This window comes from Peromyscus californicus, unplaced genomic scaffold (assembly GCF_007827085.1).
Source record: "Peromyscus californicus insignis strain IS unplaced genomic scaffold, ASM782708v3 Scaffold_8__1_contigs__length_139910024, whole genome shotgun sequence".
Classification (NCBI taxonomy): domain Eukaryota; kingdom Metazoa; phylum Chordata; class Mammalia; order Rodentia; family Cricetidae; genus Peromyscus; species Peromyscus californicus.
In genome coordinates this window covers 14,103,926-14,126,644 of record NW_026294606.1, presented here as the reverse complement: position 1 = coordinate 14,126,644, position 22,719 = coordinate 14,103,926, and the positions used below count along the sequence as shown (strand labels likewise).

The following is a 22,719-nucleotide window of genomic DNA, read 5'->3' as shown; positions in this document are numbered from 1 at the left end:
CCGGGGGGCACGAAAGCAAGGTTTTGTTGTAGAAACTGTATACTGTGGTGGGTTGACTCTAATGGAGTTTATGAGGGTGAATTGTTAGAGTGGCGTTCTTCTGCTCAATAAAATCCCACTGGAATTTCCAACCAAAATTGAATACAGCAAATACTGTCTGGGGTTAGATGGATGAAACCTTGAGCTAAGTGAGGCTGTTGGATTCTCTCTCAGGACCCTGGGGCTGCCCTTGCCCCCTGTATTCTCTGTGTTCCCGTCAAGGTAAAGTCATGGGGCTGTGCATTTCTAAGTGGTAGTAATCAGAGCCTGTGATAGTACAGTGAAACAAGCCTATGGTTTATCTACCATCATGGCATCTGGGGCAACTCAGTTGGTTATGGGCTCAGCCTCCTGCTGCCCACATATTTGTGTGAGGTGTGTCTTACATTTGATGGATATTAGTATCACTGTTGAATGTCTAGGCTTCTCTTGGTAAGGGAAGGATGGCCAGTGGAAAGCTATGCTGTAGGCTAAGACTGGCTTGTCATGATATGCTGAACATTGGTATGGTCCTTGTTTATACTGGGATGCATTGGTGATTGAGTCTCTATTGCCTGCCAGTGGCTGGAAGCATTGGTGTGTTTTTATGGGTATGGGATAGGATTTTGTGGATGTCGTCTGCATTTGCAAAAAAAGTTAATTTAGTTGTATACCAAATTGGATCCTTGACTATAAGGCATTCACACATGGGCACCCCATATGGAGGACAAGTCATTTCAAAAAAATGGAAATTGCCAAATATGTATCATAATAATGGCTGGCTGTGCTGGGCAGCGGTGGTGCATGCCTTTAATCCCAGCACTCAGGAGGCAGAGGCAGGCAGATATCTGTGACTTTGAGGCCAGCCTGGTCTACACAGCGAGATCCAGGACAGGCACCAAAACTACACAGAGAAACCCTGTCTCAAACCCCCTCCCCTAATAATAATAATAATAATAATAATAATGGATGTTAGAGTATAACACAGCTGTTGTCTTATGAGGCCATCTATTCTCACAGTCACACATACAGCTGTAGTGCTCCAGGGATAGCTCCTCAGAGGGTGCTGTTAGCAGTATACCAATACATTCCTCTCTAGGTCAGCTTTGCTGCTGGCCTTTTGATTACTGTCTATCTTCTGTGAGATGTGTGGGTTTTTTTTTTTGTTTGTTTGTTTGTTTGTTTTTTTTTTCAGCTGTAGTGCTCCAGGGATAGCTCCTCAGAGGGTGCTGTTAGCAGTATACCAATACATTCCTCTCTAGGTCAGCTTTGCTGCTGGCCTTTTGATTACTGTCTATCTTCTGTGAGATGTGTGGGGTTTTTTTGTTTGTTTGTTTGTTTTTTTTTTTTTTTTTTTTGATTTTTCAAGACAGGGTTTCTCTGTGTAGCTTTGCGCCTTTCCTGGAACTCACTCTGTAGACCAGGCTGGCTTCGAACTCACAGAGATCCGCCTGGCTCTGCCTCCCAAGTGCTGGGATTAAAGGCATGTGCCACCACCGCCCGAGATGTGTGGTTTTTAAAAGAAGATGCTATAAGGGGCAATTTCCCACGGGTAAGAAAGGGCAGAGTAACTAGAGTTGTAGGAGTAGACTAAAGTTGCAGGTCCTGTGTGACCAGCAGAGGGCAACTGGCTACTCCCTGATAGGGTCGGGGTACCGTCCAGCTGGACTTTGGTTTTTTGTACATCTGTAATGGAGCCAGCATGAGGGTAGCAGCTGAGGATACCACTCCACATAGCATTGGTCTGAGAGCTGCTGGTCCTACATGATGAGCTGACACAGGGCGTCCAAAGAGCCGGGAACTATTCTGTGAGGAAGGAGGGAAAGGTGGAAATGCCAGGGAGGCATTTGGGAGGCAACATCAGAGCTTTCTGTCCCTGAAAATTGTATGTTGTTTCCAGCATGAATATTAGAAATTACAACATCGATGGTGGAGGTCCCCTTATTTATTGTGAATTTAAATATGCTGCAGCCAAACTGTGGTTGCACCATATATTTGCATTATCTAGACAGTAGCCAGACTCAATACTTTTTAAAATCCCATTCCATTTGCCTTTGATATTCTTCCATTATTTTGTAGTAGTGTCTGGTAGTACTTGCTATATCTGCTTGTGGCTAACCATGAGCCTTGCGCGGGCTCTGAACGTTGCGAGGGCTATGCCATGCTTTTGGTGTGGTTCCAGGACACCTCCCCAAGGCACATGTGCTAGAATCTTGACCTCCTGTGTAGCCTGTTGAGGTGGTGATGACTTGGTGGGGCCTAGAAGAAGCGGGGGAGGGTGTAGTTAGAGGCCTGACCCTCCTGAATGAGTTAATGGTCTCAAGGGAGTGGAGCAGATCTTAGGAGACTAGATTACATCCCAAGAGAGCAGACGGTTCTAAACTGAATTCAGTGCTCTTGCGCACTCTTATTTCTTCCCCCCAACACATCTGCCATTCTTCACAAGTTCACCTCCCGCCACCAGAATCATCAAGCCAAATAAACTATTAGGTTTTGTCCTGTTGCTGTGACAAAACACTCCGGCAAAAGCAACCTAAAGGAGAAAAGATGGTTTTTTTTTGGGGGGGGGGGCTCACAATGTCAGTATACAGTTCATCACTGCAGGGCAGTCAGGGTGGCAGGAACTGATTGTATTATGTTCTGAGTCAGGAAGAATGAGGAAGCTGGTTGTATTATGTCCAGCGAGCAATGGATTAATGCATGCATGCTTGCTGTATTCAGCTTGCCTTCTTTCCTCTTCTACATTGAGGGGATGAGTTTGCTATCCCTGTCCATGAGTTTTCTCGTACCACCACCCAAAGCCCGGCCAAATGCCTTCTCCATCAGCTTGATATTACACACAGTCCTTTAGAACACAAGACACCGAGATCAGGACAATGGAATCCACTGATGTTTAGAATAAATGGTGGTGATGGGGTGGTGCACTGAGGTGGTGGCTCCAGAACATTGAGGTGTAGATTCCATCTTCTCGGCTAGAATGTTCTGTATACTAACAACTCATACTGCCGTGCCTCACCAGCCCATGAGGCTGAGATCCAGCAAGTACAGGAGTGACCCTTTCCACTGCATCCAGTGAGTGGCCCTCCGTATACCTTCTGTTTACATTTGTGCAGCTTTGCACTCTTGGTGGTTAAAGGTCCTAATTACTGGATGTGGGAATGGTGACAATTCTTTTAAAGCTCATAGCAAATGTCCTCATTTGAATGGAACCTGTAATTACCGAGAGAGAGAGAGAGAGAGAGAGAGAGAGAGAGAGAGAGAGAGAGAGAGAGTTTCTTGAACGCAGTGGCTCAACAGGAAAGGTGGGGGTTACAACTATAAACAGAAGGATGAGGACTGCTTGTTCATGGTGGGAATAGGCTGGAGGGTGCTTGGAAACAGGTACTTCAACAGGGTGTCTCTAAAGTTTTATACCCAGCAGTGGCTTTTAAGGAACAAGGAACATAACCTCAATTCAGAGATCAGACTGAGGAAGGTCTGAGTTACCCCACCAAGCAACCACCCCAGATGGCTAGATTCTAATTGTCCACACTAATACTTGGAGCAAAGGGCCTCCTCATTGTACCCCTAATTCATGTCTGTTAACTTCTTTGGTGATTGAGTTGACAGCATGCTTTTTAACTTTCTGGTGCCTTTTGGTATATAAAAGATTGACATTTTGGTCAGGCTGTGTAAGCTGCCCACATCTGTGACCCCACACCCAGGCAGTGGAAGTGAGAAGGTCCGGGAGGATGGATAGTTCTAGGTAAACCTGCGTAGTGAGAGTCCCATCTCAGATATAAAAAATGGGGACCTAGGGAGAACTTTAATGCTCTGCATGGCATCTAACAAAATAAAGACAGAGCCCAGACACTTGGGAACTCAAGTTCTTCTTTGTTTAACCAGTTGTTTGTGTTGACTGGTCTCTGGAGATTTAAAGGGGGAACATTTCTAGCTTGCAGCATATGTGGTGGAGAAACAGGAGCTCTGCGTGGGGTGATGTCACACTATGCTCCATACTACTTTACTCTATGTCACTTTTTATTGAAAATCAGGAATTTAATTTGGCTCTGTTTTCCAGTTTGTTGTTCATGTGAGCACTCAGAAATTCCTGTCCTCACAAGTTTTTTGTTCATTCCATAATAGTTCTAAAAGCATGCATTCTTAAACAAAACATGAAACCCAGTAAATTAAAGTACGCTTTCTTTATAAGATAAAAAGAATGGGGGGGGCACAAACTAGGAATTCTGTCATGGTTTATCTGTAGCCCCGCTTTGAGGCCCCTGTTGTAATTTGTCTGTAATTTCCTTTTGGCTTTTTCCATTTGAGGAATGATAATGTGCATAGCATAGTAGCCTGTGCGGGGGGGGGGGGGGGGGGGGGGGGGGGGGGGATGGGGATGGGGTAGTGGCGGGTGGGGCAGGGCGGTCTGACTTCACTCACTGGGAAAGCATCTCTTCAGCTTTGTTCCCCCACATACCACTTGAAACCTCACCTACAGTGTTTAAGACCCCTTTTATTCTGCTATAGGCAATGATATGAATCTTTAGTTAATTATCCAAGTTTACTTTTCCTTTATAACTCACAGGGCAGGTCTATTCCATTCTCTAACTCTTGTTTCTATAAGAGTGCCTTGACTAGTCTTAGCTCAGTATTCTACCTGGGAACCTGAAATGATGACTCTGTTCTTACAGAAAGCCTTTGCTTTTCTTCTGCAGCCTCGACTGTTCTGTGACTAGGAGACCGACTTCCATATGTGGGTTGCTTCTGCCAGTGCTGCTGAGTTTGACTTAGTAATTCTAATAATTCGCTTAGGTTTCTAAAACACAGAAGAGTTCAACATTTTTATAACATATATATTTTTGAAAAATGCTGTATATATTATCACCTCCAGGTAATACTTAGGCTTATATAGTTCTTTATTTATATAGTACCAGGGCCTGAAACCAGGGCCTCACACATTAGTCAAGTGCAGTACCCAGTGACATCCGTCTCCAGCCCTCATTTTACTTTGTATTTTGAGACAGTCTGAGTGTTGCTCGGGCTGACCTTCAACTCACTCAGTAGAATAGGCTGAACTTTCAAAGTGGCAGAGGTCATGAGCCTGCCCTACCAGGCTTGGCTCCTTGGTTTGTGTCTAACTTGGTTTGCAGAAGGAAGGCTCACACGGCTGTCCATGCTTGTCTGTCTGGGGGCCTATTGCCCCATCAGATGCACCTGTGCCCACTGCTGGCCATGGAAGGAAAGCATCAGAACTTGGACCTGGAGGACTTGAGAGTGCCATATATTTTCCAGGGCTCCTCCTCCTGGGGAGCACCACACCCAAGACAAGTGTTCACATACCTTCAGCAAGATTTAACTCTTAACCTTGGAACCTGAGCTTCCTGTCTCCACGAAGACTTCCCTTACCATGCTGGCTCACTACTCCAGAGCAGGACTCCTAGAGCCACCAGGCCCACCCTTGCATCATCCCAATGTCAGAGCTGACACTTCCCCAAGGAGGGAACTTAACAGGACTTCTGTGTCCCGAGGATGATGCCCTTAAGAGGACCTGTAAGTGGAGCATGCCTGAGAGGTCTCCAGCAGAAATGCCAGCATCTTGGCTGACCTGAACTTACCCATCTTCTTCGGGACATGACAGTTATCTTTCTTGCTGGGCTGTGGTATTTGTATCTGCTGGTTTCTGTTTCTCTCTGGTCTCCATCCCGTTCCCCACTGCCATCTAGGGATGGCTCAGTCCTGCTTATCCTCCTCATCAGGCCATGAGCCTTAGAACATCATGTAGTCCATAGTGGAGCTCGGTGAGGACTCTTCCACTGACGGCTTCCAGGACAGGCACTTTTCTTTAACATCATTTTTTAATTGAATCTTTGGGAATTTCACATCTTGTACCCCAATACCACTCACTTCCAGTTCCTCCATATCCTCCCCTCCCCCTGCAGCGGTCCACCAAACAAAAATTAAAAAATCAAACCAAACCAGAACAAAGAGAAACACAACAAACAAAAATAAAACAGTAGCAGCAACAACAACAAAATCTCTCTGTTCCTCCATCTTTCCCCCGTCTCTTCATTTGTCCTGGTGGCGTCGGGAGCTGCAGTGTGTCCCACAGTGTATCCCTTTGTCCAATCAGCTTTACTTGCAAATGTTCATTGCAATGAGTCCTGGTCTGATTCAAGGCCTCTGGTTTCTGGTACACCATCATCATTGGATCCTCACCAAAACTCCTCATGGATCTCCTGCAGTCACCCCGAGTCATGGAGATCCCGTGGTTATTATTCCACAGGACCAGTCCCTTCACGGGCTCCAGCAGGTCCTAGATAGGGTAGATGTTAGTCAGCTGTGGGCCTGGGTGGTAGTTGAGCTGGTCAGTCCAGGCCACTGGGGCTGCCCCCTCAGGCAAGGGGAGAGCCAGCTCCCCATGCCCATGCCAACAGGGTCAGCTCTCCCCTGCCCATGGTGAGGGATGGGGCCATCTCTCCCAAGTGCAGGGGAAGGGAGGCAGCTCTCAAGGGTCAGGGCCAGCTATCTTAGGGCCATCAAAAGGCAGGGCCGGCTCAGCATGGAAAAGCAGGCACTCTTATGGCATTATCATCATCTATGTCCTACATGGACCATGGTCATCTCTGGTGTCTAGACATTGTTGCTAAAGGTTTAATGTAATAAACAGGGTGCATTCCGATATTAGGCAAAGCAGTCTGAAATTCCTGTCTTTACTCTTCAAACATAAGAAAAAATTCAAGATAGAAAAATCCTCATTGTGTGAGTCTTAGTTGGAGGTACTTCCTGCAGCTGAAGGAATCAGGCTCTTCCTTTCTACGTGTGGACCTGTGACCCAAAGACAGCATATTACAAAAGCATGGACATACATATGTGCACACACACAACACTCTGAATCTCCCTCAGGAGCAGCTGGGAAGTGATTTCCATGGAGGCGGCTGGTACCTGTTCAGTGGTAGCAGAGGACAGAGCCTGAGGGAACAGAGAGCCAGAACTGAGCAGGCCTGGCTGTCTCCTGCTGCCTTTCTACTTTGCTCCATCATAGTTTTCCAGCCTTCTCTTTGAAAGTGAGATGCTCTATTGACTTCCACCAAGTTCCATTTTTGATTTTGGTAGGTGGCTGTCAGCACATACTACTTGTAATTCACTAACTAACCCAGCCAGGGCCCCCATGCTGACCAACTCTAAAGCTCTCATCTTCATTCTGCCTTGTTGGTACCCTTGAGTTTTTGAGATGGTCTCACAGAATTCATTCAATGACAGCAAAGTCTATGTATGAATGTGTGTCTATAGTCCGTAACACAGCACAGGCAGATAAAAATATTTTAATGGCATTCTGGATAACAAGAACAACTCTGTTGCAATCCTGACACTGTAGGTAAGCAGGTTCTCTAGCTCTGTCACAGTCTACGCCGTCTGTGACCAGCAATCTGAGAAGCCTCAGGCACGTTGCTTAGCATCTGGAAGACTGGTTGAAGATGGCTACTTATCCTCCTTTGTTTTTCTGAGCAAGACAAACAAGACAATAGAATATACTCCACTGGCTCACTGTGATCAGGCAGTAGTCATCCTACCAGTTCGTTTCCCCAAGTTGACAACATCTTTGGTAAGGTGTTTGCATGCACACACACAAAGCAAGAGTCTAGCTAAGCTGGACTTTGTAGCAATATGACCTCAGAATACTTGTTCCATTGCTTCTGGCTTCAACCCCAGCGATGCTCATGCTGTCACTTTTCACGTGGGTAAATCCACTGCAGAGAAGAAGGACATGCCAGGCGTTAACCTTGGGATAAAGGCAAATGTTTAAGTAGAAAAGCTTTTACCTGAGGATGGAACCCAGCCTCATCTTTACATCCATCCCTATCCAGCCCACTGCCACCCGTTTCCTCTGGGCATGGAAGGGAAATGCTATCACATCCTTTAGTGGGAAGACTGTGTCAGGTCCCTCCTGGTGGTGCTGCCTGCATCACAATGATTCTAGCGTGGTGAGAAACATGAGGGGAAATGGCCTACACCAGAATTTACAATGAACCCATTGGTGGTCAAAGGCAGTGTGCCCATAAGAGCTCCCAGGACCGACTTTTTTTCACAAGGCCTTTTCAAGGTCTAACCCTGGTTTGGACACATGTTCTCTGTGGACTATGCACAAAACCTCTAAATCTTTCAGCGATTTCATTTATAAAGTAATAGGCAGTTGGGTAATACCAACGGTTTCATACAATATAGGAGACAATGTACAGTGCACAGTGAGAACTGAAAATCTGGTTTCAGGCTTTTTGTTTGCTACCAGAAAAAGAAACAGGATGTTCACAGTGGCTCATCCCGAGACCCAGCTAACGAGGCTGGACTTTCTCATACTCTCTCCAACATTTCCTTTAGAATCGTTCCTTTGAGCAGATGTGATATGCACATCTGTTTTCAGCTATTCAAGATAATGAGGTGGGAGGACCACTTGATGCTGGAAGTTCAAGGCCAGCCTGGGCACCATGACAAGACTTGGTCCAGAAGAAAGAAAACCAATTGGTTTACCACTTTCCAGACACAGGGCAGGGGAACAGCCAGTTACCTGGCCCATCTGTGAGATCCCCCAAGCAACTGACAGCAGCTCTTGAGGACAGGACATGTCTTCTTCTTATTCCACACATAGACACGCAGGGACAGGTCCAAGGAAGAGGTGATGACACAGGTTGGATCCTTGAAATGAAGTCAAATGAGGTAGGGCTGTGGATTCTCAAGAGTGGAAAGCATGCCTCGGGCAGGAGATGCTCCACTCACCACCCACATTGACGTGATGGGCCTCTGGTGGTCCTGGAAGGCCATCAGCTGCAGGCCGTGGATGGTGAATAGCACCAGCTCTGACCTGGAGGCCAGCAGGATCACTTGGGAGCCGTGGCCCTGCATGAGGTGAGGAGTCATAGTGTCCGGCAGGGGGAAGCTAGCCAGCTGTTGTTCTTGGGAGAATAAAAATACACTGGTTGCTTTTCAGGCATGGATATGTGCCCCACCCAATGATGTAATGCAGGGAAAAGTGCATGGCTTTGCAGTTAGGAGAGCTCTGCTCCTGCTCCTGAGTGAGCTATTCAGACCTCAAATCCTAGTTCAGCAGCAGCAAAATGCTGGGATGCTGCCACCCACACAGGAGGGGACCATGGACATGGGATTTACATCTGAAGCCCAGGACCACACTGGGACCAACATGTCATAAGCACTCCACCACTCAGTATGTGAAATCACACAGTAAAACTTCTAGGACACTCTGCTTCTATTTCCCTGACAGGGAAGGGAAAATGTCCTAGAGGAACTGTGAGAAGCCTGTCCTGAAGCACCAAACTGCAGGCTGTGGCCAGCACAGGGACCTTACCCAGGATGCTCACTCTGTCCCTGGACTTGCTGGCCTTTAAATCGAAGGTAGTGATGACCAGATGCATGCCTCTGACATCTCTGTGCATCACCATCAGCCTGGCTGCCTCCTCAGGAGCCCAGCAGGCTCTGGAACTCAGCCTGACAGGGAGGCTGGTGGAGACAGGAAGCCCGTCTTCGGATGGGTAGAGCAAGGACTGAGTATAGAACACCTGGGGAAACACCCCTGTATGATCACAGAGTGGTGAGGGACCCAAGAGCTCCCAAAGCCCTCCGGCCCCAAGCTGACTCCAGCCTCTGGCAGGACTGTCTTCGACAGCTGGCTGCCCACAGACCCACATCCTCTATATTGGGCCTCACAGGGTGGTCCAGTCATTATTATGGCCCCTTTCTAGGCATCCCATGTCCTCTATACCCAACTGCGATTCTCTAATGACTTGCTTCCCTGGCTACCAGATCTCTTGCGGTGCCCCGCTAGCTCTTATTTCTGTGGTCTGACTTCCCGTTTAGGTCCTGGCATTCAGCAAGGGTTGCATCTCTGACAAATGACTGGGCATCTCTGTGCCTATGACCCAGGTCATGGTCAGGACTCTCTGACTTGCAGGGCATTCCTCCTGGCCACAGTGCAGGAGGCAGAGCAAACCGCCCCTCCCACTCCCCTCCACACACACACACGTCGTATGCTCTCTTCTCCTGTACTGGGCCTCACTGCTCACCATTGTCTTCACACCATCCTCAGCAACACCAGACAGCTCTTTAGGAGCATACTGGTGGAGATGTCCAAACTTGTTCAGAACTGACTTTGCCCTCCCCAGCAGAGAACTGGCCCTTCCAGATCATAGCACAGCAGATAGGAAAGAGCAGAGACTGAGAGGGCTGAGCTTCCAGTAAGAGAGAGGTATACTCCTGTTTGCAGGGCTTATCCCTGTAGTGACGGCCTGAGAACCTATGTCTTGCAGTCTCAGGATCCAGGCTCTCTACCCACCACTTGTTGTTGTTGTTGTTTTTACTCTTTTGGGGGCCCACCAGCCAGCTCTCAAAATAAATCACATGAGGCTTATTCTTACTTATGAATGCCCGGCCTTAGCTTGGCTTGTTTCTTGCCAGCTTTTCTTAACTTAAACTATCCCATTTACCTTTTGCCTCTAGGCTTTTGCCTTTCTCTATTTCTGTATATATTTTCTTTCCTTCTTATTCCATGTCTGGCTGTGTGGCTGGGTGACTGACCCCTTCCTTTCTCACTCCTCAATTTCCTTTCTTCCCAGATGTCTCCTCCTATTTATTCTCTCTGCCTGCTAGCTCTGCCAATCCTTTCTCCTGCCTTGCTATTGGCCATTCAGCTCTTTATTAAACCAACCAGGTGTTTTAGACCGGTAAAGTAACACAGTTTCACAGAGTTAAACACATTCAACATAAAAGAATGCAACACATCTTTGCATCATAAAACAAATGTTCTACAGCATAAACAAATGTAACACATCTTAAAATAATATTCCACAACAACCTCCCACTGCAGTAGGTTTACCAGGGACAGGGTTCCCCAGGCACTGACCTTTGGACCTAAGTCTGATCCTTGTGCAAACACAAACACCCACTGTTGGTCAGGTGAGCACGTGAGGCTCACAGAGGTATGAGAAAATGTGGCCACTTTGGAGACCACTTGCAGCTGAGGTACTGTCAGAGTGTAGAGGGTCCCTTCAGCACAGGCTACCTGGAACAGAGAGCAACTAACAATGGGGGGAGGTACCCCCATCTTCTGAAGGAGCTGCGCCCCTCCCCCCACTGAAGGGTGGGCACAGGCCACAGCAATGTCTTCAGAGCAGAGCCGTGTCTCCTGCATGAGCTTGGCATGTGACCCTCCACTGCTCTTCCAGGCAAGGACAGAGGCAGCTTGCCTATGTGTTTTTACATTTAAAATGTTTCCTCTCACACTGATGGCAATTTTAAAAGTCAAAAGAAAATGTTCACTAATTTGGGAAGATCTACCAGGGGTGCAAATGTCACTACAACCACTGCTGCGCGGAGTGCTCCTGCCTAGACCCCCATACACACATGCGGGCATACATCTGGGGGATGCCTAGAATTAGAATTATTAGGTCAAAGGGTAAGCATATTTAAAATGTTTCACAAAATTAAAATGACCAGCAAACTCTGGAAACTAGTTCTGAGCACATTCCCACCCTCACATGTAGAAAAATAAATATTTTAAGCCTTCTGGGTAAGGTACCTACCTGTCCAGACTGGGCCACCTGCATGTGCCCTGGTGAAGGATGAGAGTCAGGAAGACACAATTCCAAACTCACAAAGGTACTGACATAAGCTGAGAATATGGAGGAAGAAGAAGAGCTGACACCAGAAGGACAAACAGCTCCAACCATGGGTGTGTGTGTGTGTGTGTGTGTGTGTGTGTGTGTGTGGCCAAAGCTTCATCAAAAAGTAAGCCAGTCCTCATCTCAAGACAAGTCCACAACCCTCAGACCCAGCCGCAGGTTTGGGTGACTTCGTGATTTCCCCAGTGGATAAGTCAATACTGGCAAAGACTCCCATCAAGTCACGGTGTGATGTAGCGGGCATTATCCAGGAACTGTGGTTTGAGGAAGCCTATTTAAAATGGTGCTGCCCTGGGGTCCTGGGAGCAGAGAGGAAACCCAAGGGATTTAGCCCGCTGCAACCCCAGGGTGAGAGCCCTCGAAAGCACTGTAGAGGCAACAGGAAAGGCAGACACTGCCAAGCTGAGAACTAGGAGTGTGAGGAAGCTCAGTGTAGGCACTAAAGTACACAGTGAAAGGCAGCCCCACCCTTGACGAGCAGGAGCCAAGTTCCTCATAAACATCTGGAAAGGATGAAGGAATGAAGAACATAAACATCTGGAAAGGATGAAGGAATGAAGAAAAAGCACAGGTAGAAGAAAGACCTCAGCACACAGGAAAGTAAGGCCACGTGCTGCAAACCACAAGAACTCCACACAGCAGGTTCCATCACCACAGGGGAGGCTACAGAGAGAGGCTGATGCCACACACAAGTCTGAAGGACAGAGGGCCTGTATTCCACATGGTGAACAAGGTGGAACCAGAGAGGCAGGATCTGCTCTGAAGAGGGATCCAGACTCCTCCCACCATAGTGGCTTAGACCAAGAGGTGGTTAGGCCCTGTAGGGCTCCTGAGAGCAAGGTCACTCACCATCAGGAAGGGGCCCTCTGAGTGGCCGCAGGCCTCCATGGAAGAACAGAAGGTTGGAAGGCAGAATGAGGCCCACAGAGACCCAGTCTCCGCTTTCCACCCGATGATCAGGCCCTGTGTGTCCACTGTGACCACCAGCTGCAGCAGAGGATAGGCCACCAAACTCATCAGAGGAGCAGGCTGCACAGGGCTGGACCAGACCTCTGTGCCCTGGCAACAACAAAATTCACATAACTGACCGACACAGGGGCACCGTCTCTTTCATAGATACATATGATTTTCATCAGTCAGCATAGGTTCACCAGGGCCTACTCTACCAAGCTCCAGAGCGCACATGGAGCACAGGTGAAAAGGGTGTGATGTACCGGTGAATGGCCTAGGATCACCTAGGAAACAAACCTCGGTGGTGTGTGAGAGCGAGTTTCTAGATTAGGTTGACTGAGCTGATGCCATTTGCTGAGCTGGGGTCCTGGGCTGCTTTTGGGGATCTGACACCCTCTTCTGACCTCCATGACCTCACAGACACAGAGCAGACCTTCGAAAAATGCGTAAGGACTCCTGTATCTGGAGGTGGAAGGATGTGAATGATGAAAGCAAGCAAAATAAACCAGGCATGGTATCTCGGGCCTGCAATCCCAGTGACAGGGAGGAAGGGGCATGGGGATTGCCCTAAGTTCGAGACCAGCAAGAGCTACAGGGCAAAATTCAACCTGGTATCAAAAAGCCAAAGAAAAAGGCCAAATTGTTAACACTTGATTTGAAGGATCAGAGACAGGGATAGGGACTGCTAATTTGAATCAACTAGGTTTTTGTTGTTGTTGTTGTTTATTTAAAGGAAAATGACTTTAACCCCCGCTCTAATACTAGGAATTGAACCCCAGCCTCATATATGCCGGGCAAGTGCTGTCCACTGAGCTCAAGTCCCAGCTTTCAAGGCACAAAAACACACAAAAAAGCCAGCTGTGGGTCACACACCCTCAATCGTCTCCAAAAAGCACCCACAAATACTGTGCTCCTGGGAAGCAAGTTTCAATGCGACACTGTTAACAGCTGATCTTTAAGGAAGAAACTACAGCTGAAGATCTGCTCATGAACAGTATTAAGGTTGGGAAGCCTGGCCAGTTGGCTGGAAGGGCTGCTGGCAGTCTGAGGTGTCCCATACTGGAAACAATGGAGTGCTAATTCAAGGTCTGGTACACCATGGCCACCTGCAGCCACACGGGCCATTGAGTACTTTTGTATTTGGTTTAAGAGAAGAATATTTAATGAAATAATGTATTACTGGAGTATGCTACTCTTACTTGTTTACACACTGTCTATGGCTCCTTTTGTGTCTCAGCAGCAGAGTTAAGTAGTTAGTTATGACAGACATTCTGGTCTAAGAAGGGTAAAATATTTACGGTCTAGTTGTTTAAAGAAAACACTGCTGGCCCATACAGCAAGGCACTCTGTTTTCTTTTGGAAAGCCCAAACTATGGAAAGCCCAACCTCAACTTCTTTTTAAATTATTTACTTATCCATTAGTGTGTGTGTGTGTGTGTGTGTGTGTGTGTGTGTGTGTGTGTGTGTGTATGAGGCAGAAGGAGCAGCCTGTAAGCCTGGGCTATATAGAGTGAGATCCTGTCTCAAAAAAAATAAAAGCCTTCAGTTTTTACATCTGCATAAGCACTAATAAAGTTTCCAATTCTAGGCAAGCTGTCCAGCTGGTGTGCACACAAGGGGATGACCAAAAGCTGTCATCTTGCAAAACCGCCTGGTTGGGCAGCATGAGCTGCAGCATGGAGCCTCCTGACTAAGTGGCTGGCAGTAAATGTGAGGAATGGCAAAACAGCTGTCATCCCAGGCACAACCCCCACCATCACAGGCAAAGTCTGGTTCCAAGAGGAAGCCAAGCACGTGCCACGTGAGATAGGTCACGCTCAAGTTTCAAAGGTTATCAGTGTGTCCTACTGGGGACAGCTGATGGCAGAGCTCAGATTTCTCATCTGCAAAATGGGGCTCCTACTCTGCACTAAGATAATCAAACCAAGGGCACAGTAGGGATGCTTCCCCCCCCCCCCCCCCAGGGAGCAGCTCACCTCGTGCAGGTCCCAGGCACGCACGGTACAGTCTGAAGACACGGTGCAAACCACGGACTTTGCCCTTTCGTCAAAGCGGTACTCGTGGGGTGTGACGTAGGCCAGCTGATCTATCTTTCCTGGAAGAGAGCACACACATAGACAGACTCCAATCTGACACACAACTGTCCCTCTTCTCCAGGATCAGGAACACAATGAGTGCTTGCTTAGGGTACACAAAAGGGATGGGGAGTAGCTCATGCCCATGCAGCTGGTGGGTGAACATTCCCGAGAGCAGAACCCAGTTATAACTGGAGGCCTGGCTTGTCCTATTTCAGTCTACTCTGAAAAGATGGTAACAACTCATTCCTTCCTCCCAGGCCACAGCACAGATGACAGAGCACCCGGGAAGACCCGCATTCATCCAGGGGCACTTGCCAAGCCATTGGCTGAGATGCCAAGATCCCTGAGATTTGACCAGCAAGAGGGTGGGCAGTGGGAGTGGACACAGCTACAACACTCTCCAGCTCATACCTGTGTGCCCAGAAATAGATTTGCAGACGAAGTCCTGCGGCCGCCCAGATTCCACACGGAACTCCAGCTCCGACCGGCAGAAATAGTACTGCCTCCATGTCTGTGTGCCCACGACCATGGGGAAGGCTTTGCAGGAGGCCCAGCGTCTCAGACACAGCTGCCTGAAACACAGATGCGAGCATTGGCTGGTACAGCAGGCTGGTTTCTGAAGCCAGGAGATGGAGCTTTGAATTCTGGCCTTACCTCTTTCTGGCTTCGAAACCCTGGATAACTCACGGTCCCTATCTAGCCCTCAATTTTCTCCTCTGTCGAATGGGGTCAGGGCTAATGGTAAGTGAGTGGTGACATGTCAATCATGCTACACTTTTTATGTGACAAGCTGCCCTTTGTGGCAGCCCTCTGGGGAAGGCACTCACCACCATCCTACACGTGAGGACACAGAGGGTAAACAACTGGGATCCAGGAGCCCACTTCTTAAGTCTCCAACTGTTTGTGTCAACTGTCCATTTGCCCTTTCAGTTCTGTCTGTCCTTCCTGTGTTTTGTGCTTGTTGCCAGGGGCACACCCGGGGGCACACCCGGGGGCACACCCAGGGCCACACCTTCTCCCAGGACTCCCCTATGTCATTCTATAACATACTTCCTTACATGTCTGATCTCAGTCTGCTCTGGCTGACGTCACTAGCCACTGAGCTTTTTCATGCTGTCTGCATGTGTACCTTCTTCTTACTGTCAACCTATCCCTGTCTGTTAACCCAGAGTGTGTCTCAGAGATGTAGTTGTCAGTTGTAGAGTGCCTGCCAAGCATGCCCATGGGTACTGGATTTGATCTCCAAATCTTGGAACAAAAACAAAGAAAACTAAGTGAACCTCATGTGCACAGCATTGAGCTGGGCTCTACTTTTCTCTGACAGCTCTGTTGATCTTTGTCCTTTCGTTAGGTCGGGCAATCATATTTTTGTCATTTTAATACTTTCTTGTCCTATGCCTTTCTCCCCACACTATTGCATTTCTGTCATGTTTTCTGTTAAGTGTGGTCAAATACACTGTTTCAATTCCTTTGTCATTTCTTCCACCATATTTTTAGTTACTTTTTAAGTGGCCGCCTTAAATTTATAACTTGGATTTTGATACATCAACAGCTGCACCAGACAGTTCATCATTCAGACAATTTCTTTGAGTCACAGACTTCGCAAATTCTCCCTTTCCCCAAATTACCTACAATTACTAAAAACTCAGTTCTTCAAAGAGTAGATAAAAGGATGGATTCTAATGAAAGTCCACTTCAAAACTGACTGAGATTATTTTTCTAGTCAATATTAGTTATAATGCTAATGAAAAGCAACAGAACAGTGTTCTATAATGCTGAAAATGGAATATGCTAAGATAGCCCTTGATGAGGGAATGTCTTTCTGTATGCTGCGAATATGTGTTGCTATGATTGGTTGACAAATAAAGCCATTTGGCCTATGGCAAGGCAGCTTAGAAGCAGGCGGGAAATACAAAGAGAGAGACAGGAAGAAGGCAGAGAGAGACACCATCGAGCCACCCAAGGAGCAACATGTAATGATGGGACGCAGGTAAAGCCGTGGAACATGTGGCGATACATAGATGAATAGTTGTGTGCCAATTTAAGATATAAGAGCTAGCTAGCGAAAAGCTTGAGCCATGGCCATACAGTTATAATTAATATAAGCCTCTGTGTGTTTACTTGGGAGATGCAAGTGGGAGAGATTTGTCCCGACTGCCAGCAGGCCAGGACACCGGAAATCTTCTGACTACAAGCCCTGACATAACCAAGAATCCCAGGGTGTCACAGTTATCCTAAATAAAAGCAAAGCCTCCCTCCCAATTCTGAGGAAGCTTCACATTTGAACAGTTGTTCTCATTAGGGTGAAAAATGTAACTCCTACCTGCCCATCAAGGTGTGGGCCTTACATTCAGTGGCCAGTCTCCTCCCCCTCTCCCCTCCTGCTGCTGTTAGTTTTATCTTAGTATAAAATAAAAGATAACAGGTTCTAAAGGAGGAATAAATTAGAGGGACTTAGCAAATTCAATGTTGTAAATACTTCTGTTTTATACACTCTTACATTCTTCTGCTGTTGTACCCTTAAAATAATCTGAATTGGGCACGGTGGCACATGCTTGCAAATCCAGCACTCAGGAGAGCTAGGCAGGAAGATTACAAGCTCAAGGCTAGCCTAGGCTACAAAGTAAGCAAAGGGCCATCCTGGCTATAAAATGGATCATTTATTTATTTAAAGTAATTTGATTCTACTGACAGAAACTGCAGGGAATGAGTCCAGCTGGTTGAGTCTGGCAGTCCTGCCAATCATGGTCTTAGTGGGGTCTCCTCACGTAAAAGGACTAGGGATATAATCCTTTCTCTGTCCTCAATAGAGACAGAAGTGATTATAGCACTTGGAAACCATTTCCAGTGAATGTCTCTCCTTTACAGGGCCACACTTGGCTCTTCCTTCACTCACCTCCACAGTTCCTTGGTCATTGAAACCTCATTCCAGACCTAGAATAAGGGCAGGAAAAGACAGCATCTGGTCAGTCAATGCTATTAAGCACCTAGCTTGCCAAACCACAAAAAACAAAACCAGCCCTGTTTCTGTTTTCAACACAGCTCAACCTGGTGCATTAAAAACAACAGATAATTAAAAACCACCAAATGATGAAAAAGAAGAGACTCAATGGGATTGATGAGTCAGGGCCCAGAGGCTCAGAGACACAATGACTAATCAAAGAGTGGATAGTTGTTCTAAAGCAATGTAGGGAAACACTGGATATGCACATGATTCATAAATATGAAAAGGATAGTTTAGTAATTTGCCTCAGTTAGAGCACAAGGTTTTGGTTGGAGAAGAACCAGGAAAAGGAGCTGGCTGGGTGTCTTCTACCACTCCCAAAAGTCTCTGTGCAAAAATACTGAATATTTTGAATAGGGGAGTAGCGAGGTCCAGCTGTGTATAATTAAGCCCTTTCTGCTTGCTGTGAAGACTGGTAATGATTTCAGACAGCTTCTGTGGGGTGCAGCGATGAGGCTATCTCAAGAGTTGCCGAGATGGTCCAATGGCAACAGTCTTCCAGGGCAGGTACTACACAAGCCCCGCTCTTACTTCTCTCTGCAGAGCTATTTGCAGAATGCCTAGGATGCCTGAGTGTGCTGTTGAATGACTGTAATCATAGCAACCTGGGAGGTTTAAGGTCATCCTCCCCTGCATAGCTAGTTCAAGGTCAGCCTGAACTACAAGACTCTAACTCAAAAAAAAAAAAAAAATTAAAGAAAAAGAAGTCTTTTTATCCAGTAATGATGTTGTAATTTTGCAAAATCAAACCAAGCAAAGATCTAAGCATCTTTCCATTCAAAGCCAACTGGGTTCTCAGTTCTCAAATAGAAGATGTAATGTGTGGTATGCTCTATAGAATAAATACTAGCCATCTTTAAGGATCCTTCTGTTAGAGTCATAGAGATTACTGACCTCACTTTACTTATGGGTAGATCGTAACCAAGAAAAATTGACAATACCAAAGGGAAGAAGGAACTTCTCTTTCAAACTCTGTCTCTAACTGTGCCAGCCTACTATGTAAAACAGCTGGAGACTCAACTCAAGCCCTGCAATGACTCCATCATCACCTTAGAGAAGTCACTGTGTGATATTCAGTTTCTTGATGTGTAAACATGGGAGTGAAACTCAGTATTTACTAGATATACTTAAAATTATCCTCAGAGACTTGGAACTATGAGGTGCTCTCTGGGCTGAGAAGTGCCTGGGAGAGGTGAGGATCCCTGTTCTTCCTTCCCCACCAGAGACCTTGTACCTTGTACTGGCAGTTGGGCACCTTTTCCCTGGGCCACATCAGCTCCATATAGGAAACCAAAGCTACCCAGGTATTTCACAGACTGCCAGGTCCTCAGCAGGCCTTGGCGTCTACAGTACACCCTGCCTGCATCGTTTTCGGTGGCACCTGAGACTGCAAGTTAGATGAGGCGTGGGCTAAAAATGGGAGACAAGACTTTTTAAAAATGCCTTTAAAAAAAAATAAAAAGGTGAAAGTAGCCTCGTGTGTAATGTGTTCAATTAACTAACCCATGTTCAGAGGAAGAGATCATTTACTTATTCATTATATGACTGTTAATCCCACCGGGCAAGAATAAGATCACTACCACAATTTTTGAGTCAAATCTGAAGCAAGCTTTATCAAATACTGGCCAGAATGATGGACACTGGCCAGGCCATACCTGGAATTCCCAGAGAATGGCACCAGATTACATTAGGCAGGGGATTAAAAAGGCAAAACCCACAAGGCTACACACTTCCTGCCTTTATCTAAATAGGGGCAAGCATACATCCTGATGTACTTCCTGCCTATGTACCTCTGACTTACATGTGATCAAGTACATCATGTACAATTGGGGCAACCAGCCTTGTTTACTGAAATGAAGACATGTGGCTTGTTATCTTGTGTGAACAACAGCCCCCATCATTCTAGGAAGTTATCTGTCCTTGGGCAAGTGGGGCTTACAGGCTAGAGGCATTTTTGTCTATAGATCTCCTACGCACAGTAATTTAAACTTTAGCCAACACAATTGATAAGCCAAGATGTTAACAGCTGCTGAAGGTGGACTGTCATGGCCTCTGCTTTCTCTCCAGGGTGTGGCAAGGACAAAGTGTAGAAGACAACACATTTACAAACTGTGGCATGTGAGGTAAGTTCTCAGGCTCACAGAGTTTTGGCAACAGATAAGAGAGGGAAAAGATGCAGGCCCTAAGCAGTATTACAGTGTAGCAAAGAGAGGAAGTGGCTGGGGATACCGTCAAACTACAGCAGCTTTAAAAGCCAACAGTGGCAGACAGGGAGGTTCCTCAGCTGTTAGACAAGTGCACGGCTAGCTCAGGGCCCTAGGTGCATTCCCCAGAACTATAAAATCAAAATCAAAATTAGGTGATGCCTATCTACACATTTGAGGTCTGACACTGCCAGATGTCATCTCTGGGTCCTTTGATGAAGTCTGAGGAGTGGGGCACACTTGCAGTTTGAAGGTTTGGGCAAAATTGACAAGATTGGAATGAATAGTATTGGTTATCTTTCTGTGGGTAAAAGTTTTAAAACTGAACAGGTTTGAAACTGCAAGTCTAAGAGCTTTGTTCAAGCAAGGATGTGTCTAACCTTCTCAACACTGATTTACTTAATGAAGAGACTAAAATTCAAGACATGCACTGGGCACTTGGGATAGACACTGAAGAAAGATTTTAGCATCTTTTCTGCCACAGTTCAGTAATGAATCTGGCAGGGAAAAACAAGTACCTTACACTAATAGTGATTTAGTCGCTTTGTACTCAGTCCATGAGAAGCAACACACGGCCAGATGACAAGCAGGGCAGGGCGCGGCCAAGAAGGCACATGGTAAGTGCTAAGGCAACGCCACCACCCGAGGCCACAGGACACGGGAGCCCATGGCAAAGCCAATCCCTGGAGGGGATGCCCCGGCAGCCCCGGGCCCGCGGAGCGCGGTGATGGGGTGACTCCATCCGGACCTCACCTTGTTCACCTGCCCCGCGCGCAGCAGGTCGCGGGCCTCCAGGAAGGAGAAGACATGCACCAGCTCGTGGGGGCCAAGCTGTGGCGCCATCCTGCTCGCCGCGCCCTAGACCCCGCTGGCTCGCTTCCGCCGGCCGCCGTTGGATAAGCCCGCCCACATGCGGAATCTGTGCCGGTTACTTCCTCTCCAGGCTCGCCTTTCCCCGGAGCCTGCTCTGGACCAGGGAACACTTGACATTCTGATACCTCTGATCTTGACCTTGTTTTCTCTGCCTTCCCCACTACAATCAGCTTTTGTCCTTGCTGGGTCCTGGCTTCAGTCTCCCCCGTGTGTGTAATTCTGCATTGTATCTATTACCAACCATGCCAGCACATAGACATTTAGTCTTTTCCAGTAACAGGCTGTTTGGTAGGACAAAGAGTAGGAAGCATGCATCTTCTATTGTAATCAGTTGCTTCCTCTACTATTCACCGCAATTTAACGCAGCTGTTAAAACCCGCACAAGCCGGGTGGTATTGGCACATGCCTTTAATCCCAGCACTTGGGAGGCAGAACCTGACTGATCTCTGTAAGTTCAAAGCCAGCCTGGTCTACAGAGCTGGTTCAAGGACAGCCAAGAAACCCTGTCTCAAAAATCTTTGAATGTGGGGCCTAGCTGGGAATACTGGGTTTCTGGGAGGCCTGGGAGACTACCGATACAATGTAACCAGCTGAGCCCACCACCATACTGTCCCTGCCCTCTGAAAGCCTGAGCCAAGTAAACTCTTCCTTTTCTGTGTCATTTTTTGTCAGGGTGTGAACAGCCACAAGAAAATGACTGGTACCTGGGGACAGAAAGAAGAAAGGCGTGTGGGTTATCCCTTGCCATGTTTAGTCTATCCTTCTGTGACCTCACAAGGAGCCATCATGAGTACTTATAGATGCCTGCTCAGGCGAGGCTCTGGCTCCAGCTGAGTTTTGTGCTTATACCTCAGAGAAGCTGTTGTCTGGTTGGAGAGAAGTTGGACTTGGATGTTGGTTCTGGTAAACTTGGCCTTTCCTGATCAGTTGGACCTCAACTTAGTAAGTTTGCCAGTTAATTGATTTTGACATGGTCTTTTTGATTTGTCTTGTTGTTTTTGAGACTCTAGTTCCTGGCTAGCCTGAAACTCGATATGTAGACCAGGCTGGCCTGGAACTCCCAGCAATCCATTTGTCCTGCTTCTAGAGTGCTGGGATAAAAGACATGCACCACCTTGCCTGGCCAGTTTTGGTTTTTTAAATTTTTATCTACTTATTGGTTTTGCCTTTGGGCTTGAATTATGCTTATATATTCACTTTTCTTTATTAATTATTGCACTTTTATTTTAAACTGTCTTAGTTACTTTTCTGTTGCTGTAACAAAACACCATGACATATGCAGCTTATAGAAGAGCTTACAGTTTCAGAGGGTCAGAGTCCATGACTGTCATGGCAGGGAGCATGGCAGCAGGCAGGCAGGCATGGCACTGGAGTAGTAGCTGAGAGCTCACATCTTGAAACACAACCACAAAGTAGAGAGAAAGACTGGATTTTGAAACCTCAGAGCCTGAGTGAGACATCTCTTACTTAGTCCTTCCCAAATAGTTCTACCAACTAGAGATTAAATGCTGAAGTATGAGCCTATGGGCATCATACTCATTCGAACCACCACTAAACTATTTAGGCTTGTCATCTTTTTACTTTGCTTTCTTTTTTATCCTAAAACTTGCATAAGTATATATTAACTGTACAAGAAAAGGAATTTTATTGTGACATTTCCATACATGCATGTAATGAACTTTGATCATCTTTATTAATTCTAGCTCTGACCTCTGTTCTTTTTTGTTGACTATGCTCTGGGGTTTGGTTTGTTCTTACTTTTCCATAACCTTGAAATGCATCATTTGGTTGTTCAAGATAACTTTGGTTTTTATGATATAGAAATTTATAGCCATGAACTCCTCTCCTGGATCTGCTTTATTTGTTTGTTTGTTTGATCTAGCATTGGACAGTGATGTCATTCTCCACAAGTTAGCATGTTG

The 22,719-nt window shown here is 46.7% G+C and overlaps 1 protein-coding gene across 6 annotated transcripts; it reads right to left on the bottom strand.

Moving 5' to 3' along the window:
- Positions 1 to 4,938: 4,938 nt before the first annotated feature.
- On the bottom strand, positions 4,939 to 21,069 carry LOC128104165 (F-box/WD repeat-containing protein 12-like). 6 transcript variants are annotated; one of them, XM_052728951.1, is made up of 11 exons: positions 20,678 to 21,067; positions 17,613 to 17,650; positions 15,128 to 15,288; positions 14,615 to 14,733; positions 12,537 to 12,674; positions 10,910 to 11,068; positions 9,359 to 9,569; positions 8,773 to 8,948; positions 8,564 to 8,691; positions 7,671 to 7,748; positions 4,939 to 6,825 (listed from the first exon to the last, which is right to left on the bottom strand). In XM_052728951.1, exons 1-11 carry the CDS (start codon positions 20,765 to 20,767, stop codon positions 6,753 to 6,755), a joined length of 1,371 nt encoding a protein of 456 aa, XP_052584911.1. In that variant the 5' UTR covers positions 20,768 to 21,067; the 3' UTR covers positions 4,939 to 6,752. The 6 variants fall into 6 exon arrangements, with proteins under 6 accessions (XP_052584911.1, XP_052584909.1, XP_052584912.1 ...); XM_052728949.1 differs by having other exon boundaries at positions 4,940 to 6,825; positions 12,537 to 12,746; positions 20,678 to 21,064; XM_052728952.1 differs by lacking the exon at positions 4,939 to 6,825 and having other exon boundaries at positions 7,307 to 7,780; positions 12,537 to 12,746; positions 20,678 to 21,065.
- Between the last annotated feature and the right edge of the window lie 1,650 nt (positions 21,070 to 22,719).

What these genes read in the sequence shown, in the direction of transcription:
- LOC128104165 (XM_052728949.1), bottom strand. Translation starts at nt 20,767, where the DNA reads ATGGCGCCACAGCTTGGCCCCCACGAGCTGGTGCATGTCTTCTCCTTC. An exon ending in ATCTATTTCTGGGCACACAG is followed by an intron (nt 14,734 to 15,127) that starts GTATGAGCTGGA and finishes GCTCTCTTCCAG; the next exon opens with GAAAGATAGATCAGCTGGCC. An exon ending in AATGGAACAAGTATTCTGAG is followed by an intron (nt 6,826 to 7,670) that starts GTCATATTGCTA and finishes TTTGGGTCACAG; the next exon opens with GTCCACACGTAGAAAGGAAG.